This window comes from Heliconius melpomene, chromosome 7 (genome assembly GCF_056956725.1).
Source record: "Heliconius melpomene rosina isolate 202511_hmr_F chromosome 7, ASM5695672v1, whole genome shotgun sequence".
In the NCBI taxonomy this organism is placed as follows: Eukaryota; Metazoa; Arthropoda; class Insecta; order Lepidoptera; family Nymphalidae; genus Heliconius; species Heliconius melpomene.
Window position 1 is genome coordinate 12,794,157 of NC_140395.1, and position 22,875 is coordinate 12,817,031.

A 22,875-nucleotide genomic window follows, 5' to 3' on the forward strand; every position below is an offset into this window, starting at 1 on the left:
CGTTAAAAAGTTTGCGCACGCATTACAAACGATGGAAGAAACTGAAATAGAATTGTTACTTTTAAATACATTATTTTTAATTATAAAAAGTGAAAGTTAGTAATACATTATTATGAAATTCTTATTCTTTACTAATATGCATATTATTTTTATGCCCTTTTCGTCTTTCGACTGTGTTGCTATAATATATAGGCAGGCGTTTCAAAATAAATATGATAAGTGAAATACAGAATACTAAAAACGTATTTAAAGAAAATTAGAGATAAACTACATGTTAATTTAAAAAATATTGCACAATCCTTATAAAAAAAATATTTAATATTACAATATTGTCTATAGTTAAGTGTAATCTATGACATAGACAAGAAATAAATTGCACTTTTAAAAAATTGCCATTGGCGAAGTGAATAGTGCTCAACTGGCACGCTCGAAGCGCCATAAATAAAGAACCGAACCGAACCGAAAAAATTGCCACTTCATGTGACAGTTGAATGAATTTCATAATTATAATCTGTGAGTAGGATTGTTGTGAGTCAGGCTGCCCATCGGCATTTTACATTTTATTGGGAATTCCGCCGTTTAAGTGCTTCGCGGTTTGGTACAAAGTATGAAAAATGGCTATAAATTTAGAGAAACATAAACTGGATCTTGTGGCCGCGTGGAAAGATGTTTTGGATGAGAAATCGGAGACTAATTGGTATGTATATGCTTTATAAGTTCGGCCTACTTCCTAGAAAAATTAAATAAACAACCCTTAATAGAGTTATGGATGTGTATATTACGTGGCATATTTAATATTTCTGGCGAGGTAATAGCTAGAAGGACGACTAACTTTCTCCTATAAAAAAAGACATATTTATCGTAATGTTCGGTCACGCGCATTTCATGCCGTGTTTTAAAGATATGTAAAAAAATTTTTACTTACATCGATAAGTTACTTTCATAGAAATTACTGTCGTTACTAATGTGCATGTATCAATTAAAAAGTTATGTTCATAGATCATTATATAAATAAAAAGAACTGAAGTTTAAATTTAAAGCTATCAAGAAAAGTCCTTTCACTTGAATCTGAATAGTTATCTCTAATAATTACTTTAACCTTAGACCTTCAAAACTATTTCTGGGAAACATTTGTGCTATAAATAGTATAATTTATGTTTTATTTTAACCATATGTCATGTTCATGCATATCAATTGATTTACTCAACCACTACTTCTTATTAATACTTATTTTTTGTTATTATCATTTCATGGAAGTTTATAATGTGTTGGATATCATATACTTTTATTTATCTTCATATATTTTTCATATAGTCAGAGAGCCTTAATGATAAAACATTAGAAAGAACTAGACACACTTAATCCAACCAGATAAAGGAGGCTATTGTGGCACAGTGGGTCATTGATTGACTGTAAACAATGTTTGTGAGTTTAATCCCCACTCGAGGAGAATATATTATATAGGACACTATATGTTATGTTCCACCACTCAACATAAAGTGAATCAATTTTGGGTGTAAAATGAAGTAAACATTAATAATTGTAATTCATTATTATCATTTACCACACAATACATCTGAATTACCTATACCTTTATTATAACACTGAATTTAATTCTATTTAGCTTTTTTGAAACCTTTGCATAATTACTTAACATCCTTGAAGTCTGATGTAATTTTATAGTAGTAGTATATTGTATAGTTCATCATAGATAGAATATTTTATTAACATAAAGTCACTATGAAAGTGACTGAAAAAAAATTAATTAATATATTTTTTCAGGGCCTTATTTGGTTATGACGGACTGACAAATGACCTAAAATTCATAAGTAAAGGTGACGGTGGTCTAATTGAGCTAATAGATGATTTCAACAGTGGCAAAATACAGTATGCCTTTCTGAAGATGGACTTACCAGATGGCAGTATATCTAAATATGTTCTTATCAACTGGCAAGTAAGTGATAAGATTATGTATTAAACAATGCTTCCCATTGTTAAACTATTAAGTATACTTTACTTTTTATATCTATAATCATATAAAATATTAATGATTTTATTATTTTGAAAACATATAAAAATTATGACATACGAGGACTTCAATATGTGCCTCCTGGAAACTGTCCAAGTACTCTGACCACTAAGCCACATGTTTTTATCAAACTACTTATATTAAATTTAGTGCAGGGGCACAAGTGTATGATTGTAATGCACTCTACAAGCCGTGGATTTAATTCCCATTTGAGGAAATTAAATATTCTTCTCAGTCTCGTAACAAGGTAAAACATGGTGTTGAGTTCAGCCATTAACATGCAATCTTTCCGGAATTCGGCGGAAACTGGGGAAAAGAGTGCCTTAACACTAGGGTCCCTCTTCCTACCCTGCTGTGTGTGGGATATAGCGTGAAGATGATTTAATTAGATTTTTTTAAGAAAATAATTTATTGAATAGGGAGAAGGAGCACCGACAGTCCGTAAAGGAACATGTGCAAATCACGTCAAACAAGTATCGCAGTTTTTCACTGGTTTCCACATGACAATGCATGCAAGGACTGAGGACGATTTAGATGAAAAAATGCTTTTGGATAAATTAGCGAAGGCCGGATCGGCATTTAACTTTAAGTCTAGTAGACACGAAGAACTGCCACCCAGTGGACCTGTCGGTACTGCCTATCAGAAAGTTAATCCAGGTAAGTCTTTGGTTTTAGTTACATCTTTTCAGTTCCACGTTTAATCTCGCTTTTAGAATAAAGGCAGAGACATAGTAGTGTCATGGCATTCTTTCATGCAAACTACAAAATGCGAGATACATTTCTGCAACTTAGAAAGTAGAGTTAATATAATTTCTGCCCATCTTAGAGACATGGAGTAGGACTCCTAATGTCTTTCGCGATCTAATCACATAGCAAAAACAAAACGACTATTCAGCTCTCCGTGAAACTTGCCAAATGTCAGACATTTTCAAAGTGTCCTCTACATATATATAAAAAAAAATGCACAACCAAACAATAAAACTAATATTACTATTAGCTATATCCATACAGTGCCATTGTTACCCATTTCTAGAACAACAATGCAATGACCACACGTGTTGTTAACGCGCAGAATGCATTGTGTGCTAAACGAGAATGTAAACATTTCTACTGTTCCGTTCGTTTTATAGTGTTGTACGTTAAATGATTAGAGTACAAGTGTTGGGATAGTTCTTCGGTTTTCGCGGTTATTATAAGTTTAAAATGAAAATATTTTAATCGATTTTTTTTTATATTAAAGTATTAACGTAACGGTGGTGTTAGGTGTTCTGAAACATTTTATTTTATTAATCGGTGTATTGAAATGGCGAGCGTGTTGCGTCCAAGCCGCGGAGACAAGAGAGTGGTAGATGAAATAAGAAAAAGAAAGGAAAGTTTGAAGAGAGGTAGGCCCTTTTTAAAGGAGAAAGAGCTTTGCAGGATAAGATGCACTGACTTTTTAGTTAATAATTTTTATCATGGAGCAATGCAGATTTTTGCACGAAATAATACAACACCAACTTTTTGCCTCTTATGTAATGGACATTAAGGGAGCTATGGAAGGTATTCTTAACGTGAAAATGTGTTTTCTAGATGTCTATTGAAGATATCTTTATGAAAATTGAGCTTAGTGACGAAAAGTACAGGCGGTTCATTAGCCAGTGCAGTTGTCCCAGCAATTATTTTCTTCTTTCTTTTATCTTTGATTTTCGCGATATTTACATATTTAATTTAAAATTAAATTATTTAACTATAATATTTTGTATATATATGCAAATCACGTATATATTACACAACTTTTTTTTAAGTCTTTAGTAGTCCTTGAGCTTCTCGTTCACTAAAATCGTTCTATTTTATTTAATGTCACTAAGATACAACGAAGAGACGTTATAACGTCGTATAATATAGCCTTCTTCGATAAATGAACTATCTAATACTAAAATATTTTTTAGTTCCAACTAATATTTTTTAGTTCCTGAGCGCGCAATATCATGCTTAGCCAAACAAACCCTTCGCTTTATAATTAACTAGTGGACCCGGACGCGGCTACGCCTGCTTAAACTATAAGAATATTTATTAAATATATTTTCAGTTTTCAATAGAATTAGTAAGAATATAAGCTTAAATAATCAAAAAGAATAATAATTAGAGACATATTATTAGAAAAAATATCTGAGAAATTGAAAACCAACATAAGAAGTAAAAGTAACTAAAAAATATTCTTAATATTAGAACCTAGAACCTAGAACCCGTACCTAAAAACTACCTAAAAATATTTTTTGCCAACAATATCAAATAAAATAAGAAGAGAACCAAAGTGTATTTTAAATTAATTATAAACAACAAATAAAGTTCGAAAATGTATGAAAATTTATAAAACCATCAACGTCATCTGCCCGTTCGCGTCGGTCATACTCATACTATGCCGCCCGAAGGCTAGCTCATTCCGAATCAGTGATATCTTTTGAATTATCTATTAGCATGTTATACTATTATAGTTTACTAACTATAATTTCAATCTAGATGAAATGCTAAAAGTGACTATTATATTTATTTTCATAAGGATGAATATCAAAAAGTCGCGGTAACGGTTGCGTAGCGACGCGACGGTTGTTATTAACATGGCAGAATAAACTGTCTGTCAAATGTAGGATACAAATAGAAAGTATTTTAAAATATATTAGTTTATATGTATAATGTAATGTTATATAGCCTATAGCACTTCTGAAGAATGCAGCTTTTATACGAAACAAAAACAATGTAAATCGGACCAGTAGATCCGGAGATCTTAGCGTTCAAACAAACAAACAAACAAACAAACAAACAAACAAACAAACAAACAAACAAACAAACAAACTCTTCCGCTTTATTATATTAGTATAGATATCCATAATAGTAAATTATATAATTATGTTAACATAAATTGATATAAATAATTCTATAGCTACTGTCTAATATTTTTAGTTAAAGAAATAAATTCTAAAGAACGGGACCAATTTTGGCTGAAAGAAGAACAAGAGGAAAAGAAACGAGTAGAAGCTGAAAGGAAGCGGAGAGAAGAGGTTTGTATCTCTAATACAATTGATAAAAAATAACATTGAAAATTTTAAAATAATTAATTTAAATTATGTTTTTGTAAATTAATAATAAAATTAATTTTCAGGAGAAAAGAAAAGCGGAAGAAGATGTGAGAAGGAGAGATGCGTTGGAAGCTGCTAAGAGAGCTAGCATTGAACATCAAAAGTAAATATTTTCTTTTTTATTTTCCTTAGTTCAAAAAATAATTGAAAAATTCAATCTGTTTGAAATAATTGTAAATTTTCTATAGTATATATATATCCTGTTTAAAAGTACTGGGCCGATTTTGATTATACTTGAGCTATCTGAATGAAGTTGAAAAAATATTTCTTTAAAATTAAAAACACGACATGACTGTCAGTTTTCGTTAAATTTGCGGGCAATACAGGTGAAACTGAAAACTTTTTTTAAGTGGACTGAAAAAAAAAGTTGAATATATAAATATTAAAATCAGTTTTTTTTGTTTTATATATATTTTTAAATAATGTGTATTTGAGTCTGCCATTCAAAATCGGATACGAGAGTGTATAGCTGAAAAGACTGGAGTGTTTGGATGGTATCCAAGAAGCTCCAAAAAACGAATTTTCTTTAGTTTTTGTTATTTTTATTATTATTATAATTATTATCGTGATTTATTTCATGATATCATGGTTTATTTCTTTATTGAAATGATAATTATAGAAATTATTGAGTTACGATAAGTTTTATATAAGGCAGAGGGAATCAGTGTTAAGACACTCTGTATACTAAAAAAAAAACTAAAAAGGTACTTCCGGTCCTTATTCCCTTCGACATTTCTGCCGAATCCTCGAGACATTGTGTTATGCGATGAAATATAAATATTTCTTTTCCCCAAGTGGGATTCGCACCTACTACCGTTACGTTTACAGTCACCCTTTGTCACACACCTGCGCCACGACTGGCCTGGCCATAATAAGAGGTTACTAATATATAATAAAATTGAGGTATGCAGAGGCCATAGATCGTTCTCTCTGGCAACCCAACTAAGGATGTAGCGTAAAGCTATACAAACTAAATTGAAATTACACAGTATTAGACCGTTCTCTCTGGCTACCGCGCTAACGATACGGCGTTTGGTTAAGAAGATGGATTAATAATAAAAATTTAAACAGAAATCCCGAAACAAATGACAGCGAAGGCGTGAGTGCCGACGCTCTTCGCCGCCAGCGCTCGGCTGAAGCGCGCCAGCTAATAGGCGCGTCCACGGCGGCCGCGAGGCAGCTCTTCCAAAGGAACCTGGCCCAGGGTCAGATTGGTAATGACCGGTGAGTGTGGGACACATATATTATTTGCACAACAGTCAATATATATATTTAATGTTTATTGATTATTTGGGTTTCATATGTTATAAATAAAATGTTTTTGGTTACTTAGTGAGAACTATTTTAATTGTTAGTCAAGTTTATAATTTAATACATATAATAAGAGTTACATTTACTTATGAACATTTTTTTTACAACATTTAATTTGAACAAAAATTATAAATTTTGTTTTTATAATATTTCAATATTCTAATAATTTAATATTCATTACAGATCGAATTCCATACCAGAGAAACCAATACGTAGTTCAGTGATAGCACAAAGGATAAACACATTCTCTCAAAACACTTCACAACTAAGTTCTCCGAGCCACGTCAAGTCCCCCACATCCCCAACAAACACCCCTAGCACCCCCAATATCACCCCTAATAACCCAAATATCACCTCTAACACCCCAAATATTACCCCAAACACCCTAAATACTTTAAACACATCCTCAGAAGAACAAGAACAACCCAAAACGAGTCCACTAAAAACAATAGACAAAATAAAAATGAGTTTAGAAAGCCCATCACAAATACAATACGAGCCAATCATAGATCCATCAGACCTAAGTCCCAGCACAGAAATCGAACCCACTTCCTTCGCCGATTACGAATATCGAGATATAGATATGAAGCAAAGTGAACCAATGATTAAACAGAATATTCTAGAAAATGATATGTTCGACGCGTCTTATTCGAGTTCTAATGAGAATGATGATGATGATAGTGATAATAAGTTCAGTACGATCAAACGTTCTCCATACAGTAAGAATAATGAAGAATTGAGCCGACAGAATACGGTTATTGAGAATGTTAATTATAAAAAGGAGAATGGTGCTACACTTGAAGGTGGGTGCTTATTGTTTTTTCTACAAGTCATAATATGTTATTTTAGTTATTTTGTAGTGTTAATTTAAAAAAATATAACAAAAAAAAAAGATAATTGATAGTAATAACAGGATCTTTTAATTTTTTGCTATACGTAATTTTTATTACTATCGGTACTGGATGTACAGAGTCTGTTTTCTTTGTTTAAATTATTTATTTATCTTTTAACATTTTTTAAAGTGTTATTCCACACTTAGGAGAGGAAGAACCCACCATGAGATTTGAATCTGCGCCTCTTTGGAAACCGTCCAAGTGTTCTGGACGGTTTCCAAAGAGGCGCTCTCACATAGCTGGTCAGGGAGCTTGGACGGTTCCCGCTACATTCAATGTTTTTATATGTTTTCTTAATATGTATTTACTTATTTGCTAGATGTTTCTCCTGAGGGCATGGAGGAGGAAGGTACGATATATGAAGATTTGGACGACGACCCCGGTCTGACTGCGCGTGCCTTGTATGATTATCAAGCAGGTGTGTTTATTAATTAATTTTATTATATTTTATAACACAAAAAATTGCAATAGTTGCTTCTCTTTCGTTTGCGTTTTCCACTATCCGATCATAAAATATTTTGAAGTATTAAACAGAAAATACCTTTTTTTTTAACTGATTCATAACTGTTTTTGTCCTGGCAATTTTAAAACGATTTTACAATTTTTCGGCGCACACAAAATGCCTCAAAGAATTTAGCGGAAAGTGGGTAACTGAAGTGTCTTAACACTCTTCCCTCTGCTGCTGTTATGTACAGCTAATAAAGCGTGAAGCTAGTAAAAATATATATCTTATACTTATTACTTTATTTCAGCTGACGAATCAGAAATAACGTTCGATCCCGGCGACATAATAACCCACATAGAGCAGATAGACGCGGGCTGGTGGCAGGGGCTCGGCCCGCGTGGAGTGTTTGGACTGTTCCCGGCCAACTATGTGCAGCTACTACCGTAAATGTGTTAGATTACGTCTACAGTACGGTTGTCGAGTCGTGGCCGCTATAAAGTTAGTTGTGAATGGGTATAGATTTGATTTTTTTACTTTTGATTTTCTTTTATTCTGGAGTGTACAATTAGCAACGGAGAAAAGAGATATTTTATAGATAGCAATAGTCTTATGAGATAATGAAATGATTTAAGTTAATATGTCGGTATTTCTGATTTTGTTAAAAACAATCAATTCCAATCCTATCGTTAGTGTTAGGAAAGTTTCCTATGAATGGCAATCATAAAATGATAAATAATATAATATTATCGTATGTATTTTCTAACGACAGTACTATATAAAATGGTATGTATGTATCAGCGTTGCCAGATGTCCCGATCGGGAGAGACATAGTTCCGCTTTTCACGGATTATTTCAACTTAAGACTATGATTTTAGTTGGTTACATATAGTAAGTATTATTCTAACTGCCTTACATTTATGGTAAACCCAAACATCGTTTAATTATAGTGACAGATTTCCATTATATACATTTTATATTAATATCTATCACCATTGAAAGCTTTATGTAAACTTAAATAAATAGATATATAATAAATGTTCTTATATTTTTACATAAAACATTTACAAAGAACCCGCTTTTCACCGATGTATATCATACAAAATATTGATTTTTTTGTGCACTTCGGTCCATGAGTCGTGCCGCCGCCCTGATGTCAGCTATTGGTGGCTGCACAGATTTAATTTCTGGATGTTTCTTACATTTCATTATTTTCTTCCGATTGAGAGTGTACAAAGCGTAAAAGTTCCGAAACTCTAATTTTAGGGCAGCTAAAACTCGTTGACCGTACTGTATGAATACGAGATATGTAATAAATGTATAATATATTTATGTTTATAAAGCATGTGTGTGCTAATAAGCATTTGCAATTTTAGATTTTTGAATCATGCTGGCGCTTAATCAAAATGAAGCAAATTATTTCTTAGAATATTTGTTTCAATTATTTTTTTTTTTTATTTTGCAAATAAATCTCTTAGTTAAATTTTAAAAAAAATGGAAAATAATTTGTTGATTATGACGTCATAAGGTCAAAGCTACTAAGAATAGTATAGTAGTATTTTACATACATGTATATGAAACTTTAGTAGTTTAGCTATAAAATAATTACTTTTGCTCGCTTACAGTATTTTTTTAATAATGAGTTTTGAGTACTTTTAAGTCTTGGGTAACATTCTTTTTTTCTCTTTTGATCATATTAAAGAGATTTTGCCTTAATAGATAGTTAATAGTTCATGAAGTAGATTTCTGAAATTTTAATCAAATTACATTATTAACATAATAATAAAATACAATAGAACCCAAAATTTATTATAATAATAAATACAATTAGTACTTATTCAATTTATTACAAGACGTTTTTTTATTTATATCTTATGTTTATTCATATATATATGTATATGTATGAAATTATAATTGATATATATATATGAATAAAAATAATTTGTAAAAAAATGGCCTCTACACACTAAAAGACTTATACAGCAATATATTGTTAACATTTATTATGTTACAACTTTCACTTGATAATAAAAATAATATTGATAGTATGTAAAGGCCTTATATATTCATTCTATGCCATGTGGTATCGTATGTAATGACGATTTATAAATATTTTTAAATGAACTAATTGATTAATTAACTAATAAAAAAAATCAACAATATCATAATAATAAAATATAATTTACTTTTATTTACATTGGTATTAAAAATAAAAACCAAAATATTCAATTTTGATAATTTTCACAAAATGCAGCTTTATAAATAAAATTAACGTGCAATTTACTATATCCTTAGTAAGAGTATTGCACTAACTGATATTTTGATATAAGTCGCAAATTTTGGTTTAAAAAACTACTAAGTTTTCTCTCTCTATGGAAGCTTTTTTCATCATTTCTTGTATATAAAAATATTAAATATTATTTGTGTTAAAATTATAAATTCGATCAATAAAACTGATGTATTCAATTTGTATATTTAAGTGCAATATTTATTTTATATATTTGACAATAATTGTCATTTAGAAAATCATTTTTTCAGAAATATTTCAATAGTTATGTTATGATTACTATTAATAATGATTATTCTTTATTACACCTTTTTTAATATTCCGGTAATGTTAGAAATAGGAACATAAGAATGATCTCTTACTAAATGGTTGCTTATTTTTTATACTAACGTAGCATTTATAGGTATGTTTATTAATATTTTTTATCGATGGAGACAAAAAAATAAAATTAAATAGCTCTATATTTTGATAATTTCATATGTGTTCGCTGTTTTATATTTTGTCACTATATTATTTGGGCTTTGTTTCTTATACAAAAAATTTTGATGTCACCACAAACAAAACACCTTTATATATATGGCGGATGTGTCCGGAATATAATTTATTTTTCAAATATACAAAATAAAACATACATTACGTTCTTAAAACTGCACTTTACATGTTATTGTCATACATGTACATTTTTGTATCATCTAAGTATTGATTTCTTTTATTCATACTATTAATTAATCGTTTATTATGTAGTTAAAAATATATTATTTCTCTTAATCATATTTAGACATATCATTTTAGTAACAGATAATAAATATATTATTAGGCAGAGTAAAATGTAGCAATGTATATTTCAAATAAAATTAATAAGTATAATTCTTTTGGCTTATAACATTATACTATGAATTTTTTGTTAATAATTTTTATTTGTCTATTTGGTATTTTTAGTTAATTATAATTTTTTTTAAATGTTATTTAATTTAACAATTTTCAGAGCAAAATTATTTAATATAAAAATAAAATTGGCTTAAAAATTATTTGACTGATGATATAGTTTATACTTTAGTTTTTACAATATGCATAATTATATAGTATTAATAATATTTTAGAATAAATTATTTTTAAGTTTTACACTGCCGTTGATTTATTGCCCTCGTTAGAATTAAATTACTAGGCGACTAACGGCGTTAACAAAAATAACGATTTTCTTCAAGAGTCATTAAGCTTTTTTTATTAATTTGGTTATAATAGTTCGTCTATTTTTTATTCTAATATTTTTTATTTTTGCTAAGACTTTGATATGCATATATTGAATATTAAGTTTATCGCTTTAGTCAAATATAGCTTAAGTTATTTCTATTTCATTATGAATATTGGTAACCGTTATTTCTATAGTTATCGTTAGTTAACTTAATTATTATTAATTATATGCGTTAAAAAAAGTAATACTGTAGTGTAAACTATTTTAGTGCTGGCGCTAAATATTATACATTGATTTTAATAATAATATTTCTCTCCCTGTGTATGATTATTTAAAAGTTAAAATGTTCTATGATCGTAATAATAACTGAAGTACTTCTATTAAATATGTAATAAAATTTAAGCGTTTACCCATTTACCCTCGAAAATTGTGTCTTAGTAGTGCCAAAAGTCATTTTTACCCAATTTTATACCGTTTTGTATTTAAATGTATGTAATCGTGTATATTTGGAATCCTGCGATTATTAGTATAGCGTTTTTGTAGATATTATATATTTCACACCTTTAGAATGAGTGGTCTAACTCGAAAATCTCGATTCTTGGTAAAAACTGACCATAAAAGTGTACTTTAAGTATTTTTTTTAAAGTCTTCGTAACACACTTAGGAAAGAAACTATATTTAGAAACTAATATTTTTTAATATGTTAGTCTTCACAAGTTTTTGTATGTTTTTCCTATAAAGGTACTTCACTTTATTCTCAGGCTGCGGTACATTTTTTATGTATTGTCGATTGAAGGATCGATTTTTGGTATAAAAATGATTTTCCGATACAAATAAAAATTAGTTATTAATAATACTAGCGTAATTCAGGTATTATTAAAATATGCGTAAGTCGGAAACTACCTTTAGTATTTCATATTAAAAGTTTGAAAAAAATATTTGTGAAGCAATCTTTTCAGAGTAAGCCGCCATTACTAAACCTAGAAATTATAACTAAAATTTTCAAAATAAAAATAATAAAAAAATAAATAAAACAATATTAACTAAGACTCATACTAACCCCGTTATAAAATTTGTATATCTCGCATTTATTCTTAAATACAATTTTGTTCATTAGAATTAGCTTTTTTTATACATTTATTGAACAATTTTAATATTAGTTTTAATTAATGTCATTTAGAACAATGAGTTATTGTTTGGTAATGCGTGTTGCGTTGTTCTTATATATACTATGTAAAAGCATTGTGGCTTTTGTGTTTTTGTTAAATGTATAGACGTGAAAATAATGAAATATAGTTATTCAAAATCGACGTAACTCACAATTTAAGTGCACTAGCAGTTACGAATTATTCATAGTAAAAATAAAAAGAAGAACATAGTGATAAATTATTGCATTTTCTGCTATTTTTATGTGCAACTAAATTCGTTTTTTTAGGCTTTTCATATGATAGGTAGGCGAGGCAACTTATTGTCAAGAACTCAGTTCCCCACGTACCGTTAAATTGTCGATAAATTTCGTGTGAAAATCAACGTCGCGCTTTATTAGTTTGAACGGGGAAGTAGGTATCGAACCTACGACCATCCCGTCTACAGTTAGACGTTGCCCCACTGCTCCACGCTGACAAGATCAAATATAAACAAATTAAAAAGATTCCAATCTTTAAATATTACATGCGGTATGTCTTAATATACCTAACAATAACTCGGTAGCGATTCTAAATAACTTTGTCGTATGTATTTTGTACTGGCATAATAGTTGTAGATTGAAATATGCTATGTCGGTATTAATATATTGTTAGCGTACTCGTGTAAAAGAGGGTAGATGAAGGTGAAAAAGACTATAATATCAGTGGAATTGTGTCAATCGGGTAAAGTTGCTTGTAGGCGATAGCCCTATCGGAAGGAAGCTCGTGTGTATTGTTATAGAGTGATACATGTCACTTATTACAACTACGTGGAATCTTTCCGAATACGTTAGAAACATATAGACGGCATGTTTTTTTTAAAAACGCTAACCGCTTCCGATTTCTAACAATATTCATATTATTTCAAATAAGCGCTTATATGTCAGCTTTCGAAAACCTGTAAACCTCGTTCTGGTAACGAGGTAAAGCGCGGCGTTAAATTCTGCCAGTCATCGATATTTCGGCGAAAAGTAGGGAACAATGGTTTAAAATTAGGTCCCCACGTTCCCTTTGCCTACCCCGTTATGCACGGGTTACAGCATGAGCGCATAAAGAAATGTTTAGGTAAACAAAGTGTTGCATTACGTTATCAAAGTGTCCAAATGAATGGATATATTAAAAAAAAGCAATGTGAAGAAAAAAATATACATTTATGTCTATTATTACTCTATTATCTCTGACTATTAGCAATAATGAGTTTTATACATTTTAAGTAACTGTAGTCTTTTAAATGTATTTTAACGTTCGGGATCACATATGTTCGCTTTCAGGTTTTGCTTAAATACTATAGCTTTAATTAAGTAGCATTTCTGAATTTACTATAGAACAATATAATATATAGACTTACAATATTTAAACTTATATTACTACTTCTAATATACAAATTGTTTATTTTTCTCACAATAATCAATAATATTTTGTATAAAATGTTCTATAAACGTGTATTATTTACAAATTTTCTTTAATACAAGCTTCTTTGTAACGTAATAAATATCTACTGAATAGATTTCGATTGCATTTTTACTTGTTTTATTGTCTCTCTGATATCTAGAGAAATTCTTTTTTTCTTATAAAAGTGGCACATACTTATAATTATTCAGAAAAGGTTTAATTATTAAAATAGTATTTTTACGCAATATAATATTATATAAAGAAGCTATTCGCCGTCGGTGCTCAGTTAATAAGTAATGTATAAATGCATGTACATCCTTATCTTATTTTTGAATAAACAAGAGCTTTAGAATATAAGGTTGGCTTTTATTTATTTTTTACCTGACTGCATTACGCCAAATGTAAGATGAGGGTAATGTGTTAATGAGTCTATGTATGTATGTATTTCTATGTGGCGTTGTAAAGACCAAACGAATTGGCCAATTTTGACGATACATATATCAATCGATAAGTCTTAACTTTGCAAGTTACTTAAGATATGACAGTGATCAAAATTCATCATAAGCGACAACCATTCTCCATATTATATTGACAAAATAAAAAAATAATTCATATATTGTCAAAATGAAAAAAGTCGAAGAACTACATCAAGTGGGGTATCGTTGAATAGCTTGTATTTACAATGATTGTTAGACCTTACGGTCATATAGCTTTAAATACATCAGAATAAGATAAATGCTACAATTTATGTAAATATATTGTATATTTTGGAAAAGCCATGCCTGGATTATTAGTAAATAAAACAACAATTAAAATACACAATTTAACAATACATTTACATTCCTTTCATTAACATTTACAAACTTAATCCAGAAGCTCATCCATAAATGAATAATAAACATATTATAATTATAAATTATCGTATATCTGCAAAAACGCCGTGTTTCGGAAGTGGTATCTTATTGACTATATCTGGAATTACCTGCAAAGAAAATATCATTTTTTAAATTTTTAATTGTTAAATAAAATTTATTTTTTTAATAATTAATTTGTTTCACACATACGGCATATTAAACAGAGATAACATAAATATAAAATACTCGGTTTTCTAATTTTTGGCTATTTTTTAAGATATTGCGAGTTTAGTGGCGGAACTCAACGGCGCTCTTTTACTAGAAACGAACAAAAAGTTATTTCAGAGTGCGAATCGAACCCAAAACCGTTTATTTTGGATACATTATACATTAAGTGAAATCCTATACAATAACAACTAGACTAATAAAATAACAAAAATTTTCCATTGCATTGCAGTGGAATAATATCGGACTCTAAACAAGATGGCTGTAGGTTCGACCTGTATTCAGGGATTAATAATCGTCAATTACTCTTTGATAAAAATTAGGACGGCGTTAAGTTCTGCCATTTAACATACAATATATTTAATACGGGCCGAAAGCTAATAACGATGTTTTGACTCTGCTTACAGTAAGGTGGTGCTGTGCAAATTTTATTTTAGTATTTGTCTTACTTATGATAATTTGTTCCTTAGTACAAGGCGCAGAAGATCATCAACAGATGATCAAAGATCAACCAGCACGACTCGTCGACCTCACTGCACCCTGCTATGTGATATAAACTCTATATCTCTATATATGATAAAGAATTAATTTAAAAATAAAATACTACACTCTGTTACCTTAATCCTTATTTCCCTTGGCATATAATTATTGAAGAATTCATAGAAATCAAAATGTGTTTTCACTATGTTTAGCCGCGCCATCTCGTTTTTTAGTACATCGACAGAGTGAGAGGGTGCTATGTTCTGTTTTTTTATATTCTTTGTAAAATTATATATGGTCTCTACTAGTTTCTCCGCACGCACACGAGCTGTGTAGTCGTATCTGAAATTAATAAGTATTAATAATAAGATTGGAATTTATATATTAAAAAAAATCAGCCCTATCCTGCACACAGCAGTGTAGGTAGAAGGAACCACTAAGTTCCTAGGTTAAGAAATGTCTTAAGTGTAAGAAATGTCTTAAGTAAGGGTTGCCGTTCCCCACTTCCCGCCGAATTCTGGAGGCATTGCGTGTTGAGTGACGGAACTCTTTGCCTTAACACCAGAGCAAAGAAATGAAAATATAAATGTAAATGAATATTTCATTTCCTCGAGTGGTGATCGAACCCACAACCAGTCGACCTCTAGTCTATATATGTCAGATAGTATGAATATGGAACGTCAAGTTGTTTGACTTGGGCGTATTCAGAGGACGGCGTTTAAGTAATAATAATATTAAACTCACTTCGGCTCTAATTTAGTTTCCAAAAACTTATACAATCTCTTAGTAATCCAAGATGCGTTGTTAGGTTTAAACCGTTTCGGAGGTTTATACTTCATATCTTCTATGATTTCAGCAGGCAGACAGTGGAGAATTCTATTCTTTTTATTCTCTTTACTTTTGTCTACGGTCTTTATTCTTGGAACAGGTTTCTTTGGTACTTTGAATAGATTGTATGCGCAGAGATTGTATGAATGTTGCGTTGTTTTTACTGAGTTCCTTACTTGTTCTTGCTGTGAATGTGAAAATGCTATATTAATAATATTAAGTAATAATAGTTTTTGAGCTATGTTATTTAATGATATTTTGTGGTTTGCTTTGAAAATATTCAGAGGAATGAATTATTTTCATTGTCTTACTCAGCTAATAAGAAAATAAGCGTAGCATTGAAATTTCCTAAATTTCCCTTTGTGACTATGCTATTAAATGTATGATACTCCGCGAAGCTAAACAAACGAGCACTATAAATTCTAATTAGTGCATGTATATGTAGATTTAACACTCCTATGTTTATAGTAATAAATAAACCCTCAGTGAGATTTGAACATTCTACAAAGTCAATCAATAAAAATATATAATTCATTTAAGCCACATCATTTGGTATTTTCATAACTATATCTAAAACTCAAATATAATATAAAAATAAAACCATTAATATATAAATATTAATAAAAATAATACCATTATCCGCTTCCTCTCTAAATTCTCTTCTTTTATCTTCTGGAGGTACAGCTCCAGCGTCGTTTGCCGTGTTCTCTTAGACGCTTCATGTTCTTTAAGTTCCTGATGTTCTTTGCGTTTCTCATGATCATCAAGTTCTTCGGTTTCTTCATGTTGTCCAGATTCGACGTGATCTTCTTGATTTTCATGTTCTTCGGTCTCCTCATGTCTTTCGTATTCTTGATGATCTTCAAATTCATCAGATTCTTCAAGTTCTTCGTGTTCTTCACCTACTTCGTGTTCGTCGATTTCTTGGGTTTCTTCGTGATCTTCGCTTATTTCGTGTTCCTGGATTTCTTGGGTTTCTTCGTGATCTTCAAATTCATTAGATTCTTCAAGTTCTTCGTGTTCTTCGCTTACTTCGTGTTCGTCGATTTCTTGAGTTTCTTCGCGATCTTGGGTTTCTTCGTGATCTTCGCTTACTTCGTGTTCCTCGACTTCTTGGATTTCTTCATGATCTTCAATATCTTCAGGCTTCTCATATCTTTCGTATTCTAGATGATCTTCAAGTTCCTCAGGTTCTTGGTGTTCATCGGATTTTTCATGTTGTTCAGATTCTTCAACTCCTTTATGTTCTTCAAGATCTTTTTGTTTTACAGGTTCTTCGCTTTCTTTAATAATCTCCTCAGGTGTTTCATCGACATGCATCGGTTCTTCTTCATTTGGATCAAAATGTTGAAATTCTGTTGAATTGGCTTGCGGTACATTAAGGTTATCAATATCAGTCAAATCCGCCTTTTCCATATAATTAGTGTTCCGTTTAACCGATTGTTCCATAACTAAGGTACGTAGAGATTTGTGGAGAGTAAAATTTTTTCCGAATGTTTGTCTTAAAGTTTTTCGTGTCGTTTTATGTGAATCCCAGCCCGAATTATCTGCACTTGAGTCCCTCGTTCCATCTGAAAACCCCGTACTGTCTCTAGCTGGAGCTAAACTGGGCCGTATGTTTAAGGTGTTGTTTTTAGTTTTGCGTGCAGTTGTATTTCTCCCTTGAATTGTGAATGAGTTTATTTGGTTTGTTTTAACGTGAAGTACGTTTTCCGGTGAAGTAATCCCTTCTAATTTTTCTCCCTTTTCGTTAGTGATATTAGGGGACTTATTATTTTCATTGACGGTTGCATCGTTTTCAGCATCATTGTCTTCATTGTCTGATCCATTTCGCTCCTCATTTTGATCATCATCTTGATCATTTTGTTCAATTTCATTTTCATTTCGTTCAATATTATCGTGATCTGTTTTTTCAATATCACTTTCATTTTCTTCGATATTATTATGTTCTGTTTCTTCATTTTCACTTTTATTGTTTTCCCCATCATTGTTGCCTGTTTCTTTCTTTTCAGTTACATCCTTTTCACTTGCTTCATTTTGGTGCTCCTTATTAGTAATTTCTCTATTATTTTCTTTCGCACTATCATTGAGTCTTTCTTCATCACCTTTAGGTTGATTTTCAGAAACCTCATTCTCTTGTTCTTCATCAGAATTCTTACCGTTATTTTCATCTTGGATATCGTTTAGTGCATTTTCTTCGTTACTTTCATTTTGTTCATCAACACCCATATCTTTAGTTCCAATTTCAATATCACTTTCATTCTGTTCTTGTTCCGATTCAATTTGCTCACTTTGTCCTTCGGAATCATATTCCATCTCTTGGCTTTCTATTTGGTTTTCATTTTCTGATTCATTGTCTTTGACCAATTGATCATTCATCATTTTATCAACTTCATCTTGGTTTTCGTTTTTAGATTCTTCAATATTATCATTTTTATGGGATGATTGATTATGAACGTCCTTGGTTTCACTTTCGTTGACTATATTATTTTCAATATTTAATGTTTTATTTTTTTTACTACTAGTACTATTAAGCCTACTTCTACTTTTATTATGTTGCGAAACGTTTACGCTATCTGTAACTTTTTTTGTACCTTCTATGTTACTTATAATACTCTGCTTTTCAACATTAACATTTTGATTATTTGACACAATTTCTGGAGATCCACAGGCTACTGTGTCTTCATCCATTTTATTTTTCTTATAGCTTTTGTTTTTATTATTTGTGATGTTTAAATTTTCTTGTGTTTTCAACTGAGTTACTGTCTTATTTTTTAATTTGTTCTGCGTATTGGTACTATCAGCATCTTTGGCAATATCGTCATCATTTTCATATTCAAGAGTAAAATCTTCACTATCATTATCTTCAATTTCATTACCATCATTCACTGATATATTTTGTTCAACGTTTTCATAATTTTCGTTAACCACTGTTTTATTTGCAATATCTTTATCTTTTATTGTGATATTTTTAGAAATATTACTTGATGTGGAGCTTCCCGCTTTTATCAACGAAGTTTCTTGTATAGATTTACTTCTATTCCGAGTGAGTCGACTATTCGAAAGATTAGGTTCTTCTTCAATAACAACATCTTGCTGTTGCCAAGCTTTAATTTGCTTTAACTTGGAATTAGATAAAATTTTCGATTTATTTTTCAATTCCATAGATTTATAAAATTGATTATTTATTGTTGATACAGTTTCAGATTCTTTCATTTCAGATGATTTACTAAGTCTAGCTCGTTTAACAGGTGTTATATCTTCTAATTGGTTACCTATCATTGTCGAAGACGGCAGTGATCTCCACTCATCCATTTCTAAATCTATACTAGAAATAGGAGAATGGTGTAGAGCTTGCGAACTAATGCCCTCTTTACGTTTTTCTTCTACATTCTTCTTGAAAGAGAAAATTGTTGGTTGTACATCAGGAATGCCATCCTCACTGTCAGATACAATGAAATCAGCAACTGTATGTTTTCTTTTTGTTGCTGGTCGATTACCAAAGAGACTCCTTACTTGACTTTTCACTTCAGGTGCTGGCATTTCTTTAGTTTTATTAACGGTTTCATTTGCAGAAATATTTAATAAGCCAGAAGGAAATACAGATCTATTTTGTTGTTTAGGCTGATTGAATAAATATTTAGGTGCGATTTCATTATCTTTAATAGTTTCAATATCGCTTATACAATCCTGACTATCTCTATTGTTCATTATCTGAGCAAATTTCTTCTGAAGGTTATTATTTCCTTTTTGTGTAAATAATTTTCTTTGTGGAATGACTATACTACTAATGGATTCTCCGTCGCTACTTTCTGGTAAATCTATAGTGTAGTTTCTTGGCTTGGCTTGGCCTTGGCTGTAATTATAAGAAAATATATTTGAATTTAAAATATACTTCGAATCTAGTATTCCTTAATTTCTGCTCAAATTCTTGAGACAGTTTGTGTCTTACACTGCAGAACTGAGCTTTATCTTGTTATTAGAATAAGGATATGAAACAATTTATGGCCCCCAAGTGAAAATCATATCCACAACAGTTTATTTAATAGTCAGACATTGTGCTATACCACCACTCATGTGCTATACCATCACAACATTATATTTTTACATTTAAATTTGGTATCAAAATGAATGTATGTATGTAAATGAATAAAAACTCTATGAAGTACTATAACATTTAATTTAGAATTTTATTTAAAGATAGTAAAAATATTTAGGAGGCAAACAACCCAATTGGGTATCCTATAGTTATGGGTTTGATTCCCAGTCGGGGAATAAATTATTTGAATTTTCTAAAACTAAGGCAAAATAGAGCATTGAGTATCCAATATTTTATTTTTTAGCTTCACATTGAATCCCACACATCACAGGGAAGGCAGAATATACAACTGGTTCACAACTACAACCTTGTGTTTAGACACTCAATTTTCATAGAGAGAATTCCATTTCCTATTTACTGATAAATTCTAGAGGTTATGCATGTTGAGAAGCAGAACTTAACGCAGCACTTTACCTCACCACCAGAGGAAAGAAATGCAATTATTAAATATTTCCTTTTTTAAAGTGGGAACTGAACCCACAACTTGTTGCATTTACAGTTCACATGTGCCAGTGCACCACAACTGCCAAAGCAGAGAACAGATTGTCTTATGCTCTCTCTGTGTATATCTGAGGGTGAAAGCATAAAGCTGATAAGAAAAACTGGGTACCTTATGACTTCAACATCAAATTCATCAGCTATATTATTAATTTGAACTGCATCACTACTTTCTGGAACATCCATTATTTCTCTAGAGTTTTCATCCAATCTCTTCCACCAACTCTTACCTAAATATTTATTTGGTCTTGTTTAATAAAATTACAATTTATTAATATTATAACAAATAAACTTAATGTTCAATTAGGCCATGACAATGTAACATATATTTTTTTTAAATCATATGAAATAAAAATACTTTTTTCTATGAATTTCAATTATACATTTTTATAATATTTTAATATTTTTAGTTATTATATTTCAGTAAAAAATAAAATAATATTTGAATATATAAAAATATTAAATATTCCCAATTAATTAAATTTTAATATTGATTTTGTAAGGTAGTCTTTTCAAAATTACCTAATTATAAAGCATACTTCATTCAAGTTATCCACCTTTTAATAACATTTTTTTTGCAGTGTAGGTAGGGGAAGCCTAGTTTTGGGTATTAACACTTTCAATGCAATTGATTATAAATAAGATGACACAATGTGACATTTGCTCAACTGGCACATTCAGAGTACAATAATGAAAGAGCCGTACCATAAACAAGATGATCATGAGTTTAATTCCCACTTGGGGGATTTGTTTTTCATTTGCAAGGAAATGAAACTAGACAAAGTGTTCCACCCCTCCATATATTAAAAATTGGACAGTGTGGGAATACAAACATTATAAAAGTAGACTGACTACAGCGGTAGCAAAGACGATATAGTTGAATGCTAATCCACAGTGCAATCTAAAAATACCTGGACTTTTGTAAGAATTAAATATAGATTACCTCTAGATATAAGCTTAGTTTAAGTAACAGATAAAAATAAAATTGATTAGCTGATAATTGTGAAAAAGTAAAAAAAAAGTATGGACCATGTGTCTGTAGTGATTAGTTGAAAAAAAATGAAAAACAATAGACTGACAGTCTTTGACTGTGGAAAAAACCACGAAGACTGTTAATCTCTAATAAATCTTTTTTAAAAGCCTATTTGATAGAGTGAAAATCTTAAATCATGGCTGTGATTTAATCAATCAAGAAATATGAATTGCATTGCCATAATAAATATGTTAAAAGATTATCCTTAAGTGCAAATCAAACCCACAAATATTATTTGTACAGTAGTTTATATATTTTCAGAATTTTGCCATTAAAAGAGCAATTTCTTTGAATGTGCTGAACACTGCAAAATACTAATTTTTAATGTTACTTTAGTATTTAAAAACACTTATGCTGCTTTGTTGTAGTTTAAAAATAAATAAAATAACCATGTTTAAATACTCACGAATAGGCTGTTCTATATCACTTCCATCAGTTAATATTGACAGTCTGTTTGGCACGGGGGATACCTTGTAAGAATCAGTCGCAAATGCAGATGCCTGTGATTCTTTTCTTGAGCGTGGCATTATCTTGACCTAAAAATGATTTCATTTAGTAAATATAATTTGCTATTATTAATTTAAATTTAGAATTTTATTTCTTTACAGATGTACATAGCGTGGTTTAATAATTATCCTTAAGAAAAGAACTTACTTTCACATAAGCTTTATAAGTACTTACCAATAGTTAGCAACGAAAAATAACTACTAGATAATATTAACGTGACATAGAAAGACTATAATAATTTAAAATTGTATTTAGTTTCTTTTTAAACATAACATTTCAACATTTCTAACACAACAAAAAATGTTTGCTTTGAATTTAAAAGACTGCAAAATAAGTGACATAACCGTTTTATGATTTGATTTTGTTTGAAATTGACATATTCCGTTTCTTTGATCTAGTGAAGCTTTTCAAAATGTACTCCCTCGGAATTCAAATAACATTTTGTTTTTTTTATGTAAATAAATATTCGATAAAAATAATCATAATAGTATGTAATTTTTTT

At 30.2% G+C, this 22,875-nt stretch overlaps 2 protein-coding genes across 3 annotated transcripts; one reads left to right on the forward strand and one right to left on the reverse strand.

Moving 5' to 3' along the window:
- The first annotated feature begins 455 nt into the window (after window positions 1-455).
- On the forward strand, window positions 456-14,206 carry Abp1 (Actin binding protein 1). Its single transcript, XM_085188613.1, has 9 exons — window positions 456-697; window positions 1,783-1,954; window positions 2,449-2,686; window positions 4,973-5,070; window positions 5,172-5,251; window positions 6,220-6,372; window positions 6,643-7,262; window positions 7,672-7,770; window positions 8,105-14,206. The coding sequence occupies exons 1-9, from the start codon at window positions 615-617 to the stop codon at window positions 8,242-8,244; spliced, it is 1,683 nt and encodes a 560-aa protein (XP_085044739.1). The 5' UTR covers window positions 456-614; the 3' UTR covers window positions 8,245-14,206.
- A 452-nt stretch (window positions 14,207-14,658) lies between these two features.
- LOC146537910 (uncharacterized) lies at window positions 14,659-22,748 on the reverse strand. 2 transcript variants are annotated; one of them, XM_085188609.1, is made up of 7 exons: window positions 22,548-22,748; window positions 22,273-22,402; window positions 20,946-21,063; window positions 16,870-20,092; window positions 16,153-16,421; window positions 15,546-15,750; window positions 14,659-14,831 (listed from the first exon to the last, which is right to left on the reverse strand). In XM_085188609.1, the coding sequence occupies exons 2-7, from the start codon at window positions 22,391-22,393 to the stop codon at window positions 14,766-14,768; spliced, it is 4,002 nt and encodes a 1,333-aa protein (XP_085044735.1). In that variant the 5' UTR covers window positions 22,394-22,402; window positions 22,548-22,748; the 3' UTR covers window positions 14,659-14,765. The 2 variants fall into 2 exon arrangements, with proteins under 2 accessions (XP_085044735.1, XP_085044736.1); XM_085188610.1 differs by lacking the exons at window positions 22,273-22,402; window positions 22,548-22,748 and adding an exon at window positions 21,356-21,491.
- Between the last annotated feature and the right edge of the window lie 127 nt (window positions 22,749-22,875).

Coding starts and splice junctions, on each gene's coding strand:
- Abp1 (XM_085188613.1), top strand. CDS start 615: ATGGCTATAAATTTAGAGAAACATAAACTGGATCTTGTGGCCGCGTGG. Junction 1,955..2,448: donor ATGTTCTTATCAACTGGCAA/GTAAGTGATAAG, acceptor TTTATTGAATAG/GGAGAAGGAGCACCGACAGT. Junction 5,071..5,171: donor AAAGGAAGCGGAGAGAAGAG/GTTTGTATCTCT, acceptor ATTAATTTTCAG/GAGAAAAGAAAAGCGGAAGA.
- LOC146537910 (XM_085188609.1), bottom strand. CDS start 22,393: ATGCCACGCTCAAGAAAAGAATCACAGGCATCTGCATTTGCGACTGAT. Junction 15,751..16,152: donor GAAACTAAATTAGAGCCGAA/GTGAGTTTAATA, acceptor TATTAATTTCAG/ATACGACTACACAGCTCGTG. Junction 14,832..15,545: donor CAAGGGAAATAAGGATTAAG/GTAACAGAGTGT, acceptor TTTTCTTTGCAG/GTAATTCCAGATATAGTCAA.